Source organism: Perca fluviatilis, chromosome 5 (assembly GCF_010015445.1).
Source record: "Perca fluviatilis chromosome 5, GENO_Pfluv_1.0, whole genome shotgun sequence".
Classification (NCBI taxonomy): Eukaryota; Metazoa; Chordata; class Actinopteri; order Perciformes; family Percidae; genus Perca; species Perca fluviatilis.
The window spans coordinates 2626061-2637963 of NC_053116.1; the positions used below are offsets into that span (position 1 = coordinate 2626061).

The 11903-nt window shown below is 37.4% G+C and overlaps 1 protein-coding gene across 1 annotated transcript; it reads right to left on the minus strand.

Annotated features, from left to right (window-relative positions):
• Positions 1 to 1661: 1661 nt before the first annotated feature.
• Positions 1662 to 3142, minus strand: LOC120558522. Its single transcript, XM_039799555.1, has 4 exons — positions 2556 to 3142; positions 2160 to 2442; positions 1910 to 2048; positions 1662 to 1669 (listed from the first exon to the last, which is right to left on the minus strand). Exons 1-4 carry the CDS (start codon positions 2813 to 2815, stop codon positions 1662 to 1664), a joined length of 690 nt encoding a protein of 229 aa, XP_039655489.1. The 5' UTR covers positions 2816 to 3142.
• Between the last annotated feature and the right edge of the window lie 8761 nt (positions 3143 to 11903).

The following is an 11903-nucleotide window of genomic DNA, read 5'->3' on the forward strand; positions in this document are numbered from 1 at the left end:
GAGCAGTTAGATTGTCAGACTAACCTTCTCCCCGCAGCTTGGTCTCCTCCGTGTGTTCCCGGTGTCGCTCCATCTCTGATGAACAGACTAAGAAACGCTGTTCGGGATTCCCTGATCTGGAATCAGCTAACGGCTTCTCTCCTCACTGCTCCCGCTGCTCAGCACGGGCAAACAACAACAAACACCACTTCCGGGGGGACCGCTGTCAAAATAAAAGCCTTCTTTAGTCTCTTAATTTCTTTCGTGAGGATATATTTTCTTACATTTAGGCATCATGTTTTACTGTTGTTAAATGTTGAATTATAAAGTTAATTTTTAAAAACTGAGGGCGTGGTTTATATTAATATTATTTTTATACATTTCATGTATCTATTTAATAACCTGACTCCGCCAGATGGATTGCTTCGCATTTGCTCGGCATATCCATCTGGGAACTTTCCTTTGGAGAACTTTTGGGAAGGGGCGGAAATACTGGTTAGCTGATTGGATGAACCATCTGTCTATCACCTATGTTGGTGATAGACGGGCCAAATCAACCAATCAGATCCACGAAGCGTATGAAAATACAACCACAAGCCCACCCCTGCTGCTGCAGGCAAAGCATAGCTTGTTAGCTCAGCATGCAAGCAACATGTCGGTAAAGGATATTTGCCGTTTGTGTAACGAGAATTTAGGAATAAAAGGCACCATTTCAGGTTCCCGCTCTATATTCCAAAAGAAGGATCCAAGAGAAAAAAAGCATTAGCGAGCGGCTAACAGAATTAGGGCTACCGCTGTCTGAAAATCCTGGTTAGCTGATTGGATAAACCATCTGTCTATCACCACCTAAACCCGCCTCAAAACCAACGCTGATTGGCCCGGTTTGGCTAACGGCTCCAAATGTTCTCTATCTCAAGATGCCAGACTGATCTGCGAGTGGAAAACTGGAGCTCGCGAGATCAGGACGGTCTCACGAGGCTATCTATTTAATATATTTCAAAACAATATCCGGATACTAAACAGGATCGTGTTATTGATTATGTTACTGCCTTATGAACCCTTGACACACACACATACACATGCATACACATGCATACAAACACACACGCGCACACACACACACACACACAGACAGACAAAACACACACACACACAAGGAAGTACATATAAAAAAAAAAAATACATACACACACAACCGCACACGCACACATACACACATCGCGCACGCTATCACACATACAGATACACAGTCGGGTCGAGCATAGAAACAAAACCTTTAGATTATACTTAACAAATCTAAAAAGATAAAAGAATAAAAAGCGCTATCTGAAATGAACTTAAGTGTCTCAAGTAAAGAAATACAGTTTTTTTTAATCGCTTTGGTACAATTTTCACAAGTAAGGTGTACATTTTCAAAACTCTTAGTACAAATATCCAAACTGATCACACTTGTAACGCAGTTAGTAATTCTTTCAAAACCTGATGTAAGGTTTTCAGTCCACATGATCATCGTTTCAAACACAAGATTATTGTAATATGTAATGAGAACATTTGGTTTAATCACCGAAACACAACAGTATGATCTTCTTTCAGTTTAGTACTTTTAACAGTCAGTTCATCCAACAGCAAACAATGCAAGATACATGTTTCAAATCAGCCTTAGAAGTGCTGAAATCAATATGCTATAGTACTATAAAATACATATTACACAGTTACACATTAGGCAATACACTTACATTACTTACATTTACATAATCTATAATTTCCAAAATATCTCTCCTATGTGTAATCAAGTGAAGGATCAATGAAGACATCCTCTACAATCATTTGGGCAAATTAGTTTTTATTTTTCAGATATAATTGTAACATAGTTATATTGTAACTAAATGAGAACAAAACAAAACAATTAGTGCACACATTACATTAATACGTTGTCCAGGCACTTGGACAGTGGCCCGTTGGCCGATAATGTTACGTCCACGGCGACGAGTTTTGGCAAGGTTAAAGCCCGCTTCATCAACAAAAACGTACTTGTGATGGTTCACATCAGCGTCAAGCACCATAACCCTCTGAAAAATATAATTTGGTTAGTTCTTTTTACAGTGTTGTTCCAATATACATATGATGCAAGTGATGCTTCAAATAGTAACAGTAAAACAATATACAGTATAGTGCTGTACCTGAACATACTCAGCCCTTAGTTGTTTCACCCGGTCATTGTTTCTCTCAAAAGGCACCAGGTAAATGTGTTTCATTGATACCTGGTGCCGCTTTAAAAGGCGGGCTACTGTTGGTAGGCTGATGGATGCCACATTGGCAAAGGTGTCATTGTTCTCCTCAATTTCCTGCTTTATTTCTGACAGCCGTATATCATTCCTGGCCCTCACCATTTCCACCACTGCCAACTCTTGCTGGTCGGTCAGCACACGGCCACGACCACCACTATGGGGTTTTCTGTTAATTCTAAGCATAGAACGGATAATACTATCAATAGATCATGCTGTACAAATACTGTAACATGTTAACATGCATTACAATTTACTGTGAATGTAATAGTATACATCTTCCACACTTACCGGTTTTCTTGGCGAAAGGTTCGGATGATAGAATTGACAGTTGATCTTTTTAGATTTGGCTCAACTAATCTGGCAGCTTCTGCCATAGTAAGGCCTCGGTTCACCACATGATCAACGACGATGGCCCGGACTTCATTAGAGACAACAGTTCTGCCTCCCCCTCTCCGATGACCAACCCTTTGATGGGCCCCATGCCCACCTCTCTGATGGATCCCTCGTCCACGAGCTCTTCCAATTCCTTGCTGTCTATCCTGGTCCATGTTGAAAGAAATTGCCAGTGTTCAGACCCTCACTTATATCTAATGACCAATTGTGGTTACCCCATCTGAAATCAATTAGCAATAACGAGTTCTCATCAGGTGTGGTTATTTTATATGTTCTTACAAACACATATTTTATTTCTATAGTTCTCAAAATCCATATACTGTATTGCTGAAATGGAAATATATAGGTTTACCAAATGGTTAAGTGATTAACCATTAAGATCAGTTGGATTAAGTGTTGGTCAAATGTATTTACACAAATCAGATGAGAAGCATATCAAAAGTATTGTGAGCATTGCATTGTGAAAGACAATTACTTCATATGAAAGGTAAGTCTTGTCAATTGAACATGTGATTACATGTTTGAAAAAAAAAAACTTTTTGATGATCTGCTTTGAGTTTTGTACTAACAGTTGTGAGGTTTTACCACATACTTGCGATAATAGTACCAAAGCGAATAAAAAAAACTGTAAATGTAAGGGCTTTTATGTCTACAACCTGTTTCAATGACTTACATGAGAGATTGAACTCATTCTTCCAATGGATCAGAGAGGGTTCAGTCTTAAAATATCTACATTTATGTATAGCATTACGTAAGTGAATCCCTAAAAATCCCTATTGACATAAGGACGGCCAAAAGCCTACAAATCTTTATCCGCAGGCTAAAAACACGTCTCTTCTGACTGCACCTTGGATGATGAGGAAAATAAATAAATATATATATATATATGTGTGTGTGTGTGTGTGTGTGCACGTGTGTGCATGTGTGTGTGCGTGTGTTTGTGTGTGTGCGTGTGTGTAGTGTGTGTGTGTGTGGTGTGTGTGCGTTTGTGTGTGTGTGTGTGTGTGTGTACGTGTGTGTGTGCGTGCGTGCATGTGTTTGTGTGCGCGTGTGTGCGTGCCTTTGTGTGCGTGTGCGTGTGTGTGTGTGTCCAACTCAGGTAATACATCAAATGTAGGTTATCAAACAAAGGCTATAAACATATCTAAATAATTATAAATCAATCCATCAGTTTTTCTAATAATCTTTACTGTTTAAAAGTCACAACAGTAAAACAGGGTTCCTAAATGTAACAAAATATATCCTCATAAAAGAAATAAAAAAAAAAATAAGTGAAACTAGAATAACGAGGCTTTTATTTTGACAGCGGTCCCCCGAAATTAAGAGAGCCAATTTCAGCCTTTCTCTGCAATTTTATTCACATGTCAAAAAACAAACAAACGGACAGTTCCATTTTCCGACGGAGGGCAGTTTCCCAGGCAGCAGTGTGGTGTGTGTGCGATAGGGAACCTGTGGTTTCGAGGTTAGCAATTCCTGAAGGCGGTTTGGCGGACACTGGACTGTGACTGGGCAAGAGATGGCAGAGGGAAGTGACGGAGTAGGAAGCGGGTTGGAGATGGATGAAGGTGGTGGCGGGAGTTTTGAAGCTGGAGATTGGGGTGCATTTAGGAAAAATAAACGCAAAAAGAGTAGGAATGCTAAATCGGATGATAGTAATAATGACTGCATGCGTAGAGCAAATGTAGCACAAAGAAGTCGAGATGAGTTTAAGGTGTTAGTCAAACTTATGCAGGAGGGTGCTTCGTTTGGCGCATGGAATCCAATAAAGTTAACTAGAGCCATCGCTAAGGAAATTGTGGAGGTACAAGGTACTAAGAAATGGAGCAATGTTAATCATGTGTAAAGATGGTGAACAACAAGGGAAAGCAATCCAGATGAGTAGAGTAGATGACAAGAAAGTGCAGTGTTCTGCGTTTAAAAGCAGAAAGTTGGTACGGGGAGTTGTGACAGGGATTCCGGTAAGGATATCAGAAGATGATATCAAAGGTAATATTACGAATGCAAAAGTAAGTGAGGTCAGACGTCTGAAAGCTAGTTGGAATGGGATTAAAACAGATAGTCTATCGGTTATGCTCATCTTTGATGAAGAAAGGCTTCCGGATAAGGTGTTCATAGGTTATATGTGCTATGATGTGAGGCCGTATGTCCCCCCTCCTCTACGTTGTTTTAAGTGTCAGAGATTTGGACATGTCGCGGCAGTGTGTAAGGGAAAACAGAGATGTGGTGGAGATCATGAATACGGCAAATGTGGGGGGGAACATAGTTCAGCGTACCGTGGATGCAAGGTTAGTAGGAAAGCAGAACAACATTATGATATTATCAAAGCGTCTGCTACGGAGCCATAACGTGAGGTACAAGGTAATGGAGCCTTTTATACATTGTCGTGTTTCTTTAGAAATAAACAATGGACAAATAGAGTCTTTAAACGCTTCAGATGTAAAGTAATTCGCTGCCAAGTGACGTCAAAATGAATGGCAGTCAGTGGAATGCTAACGGGAGGTGATCGCTTTGTAGCATCAAAATGGCGCCATAGGAGTTTCGAGTTCTGAAGCGAAGCTTACCCCCTTGGTGAATACTGTGGTGCTACATTCAAAGTCGTACGTGGAAGTGGGAGAAGACATTGTTCCTGCTGAACTGCACAATCTGGCACAGTTTATTGCTCTCATAGTGTAACTGGTACCACGTGTTGTCCAAAACAATTTTTTAAATGGAACTTTGTCACTGGCATCAGTTTGATAAGTAAAAATCACATAGTGGATAGAAAGCATTCAGTCATAGTTCTTGCAGTAACACCATTTCCTGACGGCAACATGACAGAGGAGAGTCTTCTGCCTTCTTTATTAGTCTGTCACTCATAATTCCACGCCCCTCTCAGTTGAAGCCATGCCCCCCAAGCAAAATCTGGGCCAAAAGTCTGAAACTGAAAAAAACTGATCTGAAACTGAAAAACAGATCTGAAACTGAAAAAAAAAGATCTGAAGCCGTAAAAAACAAAAAAAAAGTTTTGAATCTGAAAAAATGAAATGTGGAACTGAAAACAAATATAAAAATGAAAATTTATAATTTATTCAAAATAATTCCAGAATTTTATCTAAATTTTATTCAAACTGAAAGAAAAATTGGTACACTTATTTTTAGTTTGAATACATGGTTTTATTTTTTCAAGTTTTAGACCAAAACTTAAATTTTCAATTTCAAGATTTAGTTTATATATATATTTTTTTCAAATTAACAAAACATTTGGCCCTGATTTAGCTCCATATGAGTGAACCTACTCCGAGTTGATTGAACCAACTCAAATCAGCTGTTCTGGAACCGAAAACTCAGAGTTTCCCATCTCAGGGTAAATCAACTCAGACATCAGGGTTACACTCAGAGTTTGTTAAACCTCCTTCCTTGGGGGAGGAGCAAGATGGCGGAGTGAGCAGACGTAAAAGTTGCAGGTTCCGACAGAAAAAGTGATTTTGACATCTAAAACAGTTAATTTTGAACAACAGTCACCCCTCAAGCCATTGTAAGGTAGACAAAACTCTTAAAAGACTATTGTGAGACACTTTTTTGAAAAGACGGACAAAATAATACACTCGGAAAAAATGGCTAACACTCAGGACCAAGCTAGCTTCAATGAACATTACTACAGTCTGGACGGGGTACGTGAGGCATGTTTTGACGAATATGTTGAAGAAGAAATGCAGATGGCAAAAACTCTGAGCGACCACACTCCGTTACAGAGTCCCAATCCAAAGAAACTGAAGAGGAGAGATAAATCTAGAGAAGTAAGCATGGAAAGCATATACGATGCTATTCACTCTCTGTCACAAAGATTTGAGGAAAGACTGGATGTGTTCGAAAAAAAGTTTGAAAACTTCGAACAGCGCATCCAGAATAACGAAAAAGAGTGACAGAAAATAAAAATGAAATAATTCAACTCAAAGCGCAAGTGGATAGGCTGACAAAAGAGAACAAGGCGCTGAAGGAAAGATGCCGGGAAATCGGGCGATACGGAAGACGATGGAATCTCAAATTGATCGGACTACCGGAGAAGGAAAACGAGGATACAAGAGATGTGGTGATCGGTATTCTCACAAAAGTGATTCCGATGTCAGTGGAAAAATTACGAGACAAGGTTGATACTGTCCATCGTCTGGGAAAGAAAGATGATCCCGCCTTCAACATGAGACCACGACCGATCATCGTACAGTTTGGCATGCGAACGACGAGGAACGAGATCTGGAGTTGGTTGAGGGAGGCTAGAGTCTGCAAGGAGATGTATGTTCAATTAAGACAGGACTGGTCTAAAGAAGATCGTGAAGCCCGGGCAAAGCTGTATCCAACGGTACAGGAGGCCAGACGTAACGGGAAGAAAGCTTACTTGAAGAAAGGGTATGCTATTATAGACGGAAAAAGAGTGGAGGCACCTTTCACAGGTTAAGTATAGTGTCATCACCTTGATTCAGAAAGTTTGATTAAGGGGACTGTTACTGTTAATGTCAAAGTTGAAATATATGACAGATTGTTCATTCCTACCTTAAATCCTATTTTTTAAGCGCATTTAAGAGCGTGTATTTTGTTTTATTCGTATGTCTATTGTTTTTAGTTCTTTAAATCTTCGAGGTTTAAAGAATAACATTAAGCGTAAGGCCATTTTTTTATTTTGTAAGGAAGTCAAAGCCAACCTTATTTTGTTACAAGAGACACATTCTAACAAAGACGACGAAAAATTCTGGAAACAACAATGGGGAGACAATATTTTGTATTCACATGGAACCTCTCATTCTGCAGGAGTGATGATTTAATTTTTTAGGTTTATAGGGAAAATTATTGATTATAAAAGTGATGAAGCAGGTCACTGGCTAATGGTCGTGGTGGAAGTATTTGATTTTAAAATGATTTTGATTAATGTATATGGGTACAACAACAGGTCTCTCAATAGAAATATGATGTTAAAGTTAACTCAAGCTATCAGGGAATGGAGTGCAACTTATGGCACGGATAGCATAATAATAGGAGGTGATTTTAACATAGCACCTAATTCCTGGCTTGATAGAAAACCTCCCAAGGGGTTACAACCAGAATATAATGACATGTTACACAATTTTTGTTTATCCAATAACTTGGTAGATTACTGGAGAGTGACACACCCTAACACAATGCAATTTACATGGATCAGCCCAGCAGATGCTAACCTATGCTCAAGGTTAGATTATTGGCTTGTGTCTCCAAACATTACTAATCTTACACCAAAATGTGATATTCAATCATCTCCTCTCACGGACCATTGTCTTATTGGTTTGTCACTATCAATAGTCAAACAAAAACAAAAATCAAACAATATTTGGAAATTTAACAATACCTTGTTGCTGAACGAAGAATTATGTAGCCAGATTAGAATAATATGTCTTGAAATTAATGACATGGATTTGTCAGATATAAGTAAATGGGAGTGGTTTAAATTTCGAGTAAAGCAACAAGCTATTGAAGCTGGAAAGAAAATAGCCGACAACCGTAAACATAAACAAGGAAATAGTTGAAAAGATAAGTTTATTATGTGGAAAACCTAACATAACTGTAGAAGAGACACAAGAGTTACACATGCTCCAGAACCGATTAGATGGTATATACTTGGAGAAGGCAAAAGGCGCCTTCGTTAGATCAAAAGCCAAATGGATTGAGCAGGGGGAAAAAAACTCATCATATTTTTATAGCCTTGAAAAACGGAGACAGACTAAAATATGTATAACAAAATTAAACCAAAATGGAAATATTATACAAGACACAAAAAAAATAACAGAGGAAGAATGTCAATTCTATAGCAACTTATGTAAGAAAAAATTTCAGAGTGATTATTGTGATGCCTTTATGAAAAGTGTAAACGAAAATGTAACAAAACTAACAGATGAAGACAAACTTTTACGAGATAAAGATGTAACCTTAACAGAAATTGAAACAGCTTTAAAACAAATGAAAAACAGTAAATCACCGGGCATTGATGGTTTATCTATAGAATTTTTTACGACTTTTTGGACAGACATTAAAAATTTATTATTTAACGCGTATCTCGATTGCATAAAAAAGGGTCAGTTATCCCCAACAATGAAAACTGGTCTGATAACCTTGTTGCCCAAACTCAATAAAGACTTATTATTATTAGATAATTGGAGACCTATAACTTTACTTGCAATGATTATAAATTACTAGCTTTGGTATATTCTAACAGAGTAAAATATGTCTTGAACAAGTTAATTTCAGTCAGCTTTTATTAAAGGTAGACATAATCATAATAGACATGTTGGATTACCAGAGCCTTATTAACACAGAAAGCCTAATATTGTTTATTGATTTTTTCAAGGCATTTGATTCCATCGAACATGACTTTTTACTGAAATCGCTCCAACTTTTTGGGTTTGGCAATAACTTTTGTAAGGTAATCAGAATGTTTTATGATCAAATATATAGTTATATTTCACTTCAATCAGACATCACTCCAAGAATCAATGTCTCTTGTGGAATAAGACAAGGGTGCCCAATTTCACCAAAATTATTCATTCTCTGTACGCAGCTTTTGGCCTATTTTGTAGTAAATAATAAAGACCTTGAAGGGAAAAAAGTTTGGACAAATCAATTCTTCAGAAGGCTTTAAATGTGATTTCTGTTTTCTCCAGGGCATCAGGCCTTTGCCTTAATCTATAAAATGTGAAATACTACCTTTGTATAATTGCACTGAGACTAACTTGGAGATGATTCCAGTTAAGAATGATGTAAAATACTTGGGCATTCATCTATCTAAAAATTTGGCAATAAGAGAATCCAAAAATATCAGAGAAATTTGAAGAAATAAAAAGAAACCTAAATCATTGGTTAACAAGAGACTTAACTATTTTAGGATGTAACCTATTGTCAAAATCAGAAGGGATTTCTAAATTAATTTACCCAAGCTATTCTCTCTATATTAGTTCACAAAAAATAAGAAAAACAAATACTATAATTTACCAATTCATCTGGCGTAATAAAACTTACTACAAGGAACTTCCCTCCTTTGACACACTGAGCTGCTCTCTCCTCTCCCTTTCTATTACTATTACTATTTGTGTGTATCCCGTCCCAGAAATGCTTGTTACTAATCCTAGCTTCTGGGGAGTTTACTCCCCGGAGTCCTTATGTTTTTTCCCCCAGCGTATTTCCTTGGAGAACGTTGGCACCAAGACCCTGGTTCCAGCTGTCGCCGTGGTCCTGCTGCACTCCCTGCTGAGCTCAGCGGTGCCCTGCAATGTCATGCTGCTTCCTGCTGAACCCTGCAGCTTCCTGCTGAACCCTGCAGCTTCCTGCTATGTCCATCCATGCTCTGCTGGGCCACGCTACATCCTGTAACGCCCTGCAGCGCCCTGATATGACATGAACTACTACAACTACCATTGAAGTCACTGTTCCATTATTAATGTGACTACTATCGCCACTGTTCATCACACCCCCAACCGGCCCGTCAGACACCGCCTACCAAGAGCCTGGGTCTGTCCGAGGTTTCTTCCCAAGAGGGAGTTTTTCCTCGCCACTGTCGCACTGCTTGCTCTTGAGGGACTTATTGTAATTGTTGGGGCTTTGTAAATTATAGAGTGTGGTCTAGACCTACTCTATCTGTAAAGTGTCTCTAGATAACCTATGTTATGATTTGATACTATAAATAAAATTGAATTGAATTGAATTAAAAAATCACAACTTGTAAAGGACTATAATAAAGGGGGGTTAAAAACAATTGATTTTGAATCTATGGTTGGAGTTTTTAGAGTTAACTGGGTAAAAGCTTTTTTAGATAAACCTGATTCTCTGTGGTATCATATTCCCAAACACATTTTTGATAAAGTGGGAGGCTTAGAGTTTCTTTTAAAGTGCGATTTCGAGGTATGAAATTGCCAGTTAAACTGTCTGATTATCATAAACAAGTTCTTCATTACTGGAAGATGGTATTTACTCATAATTTTACACCACATGGCTCCACCTTGTGGAACAACAGAGTGATAACAATAAGTAGAAAAACACTTTTTTTCAGAAATTGGTTTGAAAAGGGAATTATTTTCATCACAGATATATTAGATGAACAAGGTAATTTTCTTAGGTTTACGGATTTTAAAACAAAATTGAATATACAAAGTTCAATAAGGGATTATAATAAGATATGTAAAGCAATACCAATAGCCTTATTAAATATGATACAAAACTATTTACATTATTCCAAAAGTCAAATAAATTTGCCTAAACTGCAACTAAATCAAATTCCCCTGAATAGCAAAAAATGTAACAATAATTGTATTAGCAAAATATTCAAAGGTAAACTATTTCATGATTTTAACGAAAATATAAAAATAAGGCATTTTGATGACAAAATAAGAAATAAATATATCAAATTCATGAAATGGCATATACCTCCTAAAATCAAAGAAATGCAATTCAAAATTATAAATGGATATTATCCAGCAGCAGCAATGCTTAAAAAGAGATTTGGTTTTGAAGTGGAGCCATATGTGTTCTGTTCCCAGGAAGATGAAACTATTGAACATTTGTTTTTCTCTTGTCCAGTGATAAAAAGATTCTGGCAAGATGTCACGAATTGGCTGGAAACAAAAATGGAGAAAATTACACAATTAAAGTTGGAGCAAATTCTTTTTGGTAATGAAAACCTTCCGAAATAACTTTATCGAATTTACAATATCATAACAATTATGGGTAAATACCATATCCATAAATGTAAATGGCAAAACAAAAATCCATCCCTAATGGTGTTTAAAATTGAAACTTCTGAAAGACTCCAGTCATAACATTTTGTCTCTATGTGAACATGTCTCAAAATATTTGTCATTATAATTTGTAAAGCTTCCATGTAATTTTATTTTAAGAATATATGAAGACTGAGGACAATATATGTATGTGAACAACTTTGACATGCCTTTTGGACTGTAATGCCTTTGCTTAATTTATTTTACTTTAATTTTAATTGTATTTACTTTTTTATTGTAATTTGTTCTGTTTCACTGTGTTTAACTATGTTCTGCACATAAGTCTCCCAACGAGAGATTTTGTAAATTGTATTTTGTTAATAAGTGTGTTTAATAAAAAATAAAAAAAACTCCGTCCTGGAACGGACCCCAGGAGGGTTAAGAGGAAGTTACAGTAAACCATAGAGCTTTTATTGTGAAGGGAAACGCGGAAATGGATAAAGTGTTGTATTGACTGTGTTGTGGTTGAATCATG

What these genes read in the sequence shown, in the direction of transcription:
- LOC120558522 (XM_039799555.1), bottom strand. Translation starts at nt 2,815, where the DNA reads ATGGACCAGGATAGACAGCAAGGAATTGGAAGAGCTCGTGGACGAGGG. An exon ending in ACCTTTCGCCAAGAAAACCG is followed by an intron (nt 2,443 to 2,555) that starts GTAAGTGTGGAA and finishes TTCTATGCTTAG; the next exon opens with AATTAACAGAAAACCCCATA. An exon ending in TAAGGGCTGAGTATGTTCAG is followed by an intron (nt 2,049 to 2,159) that starts GTACAGCACTAT and finishes TATATTTTTCAG; the next exon opens with AGGGTTATGGTGCTTGACGC.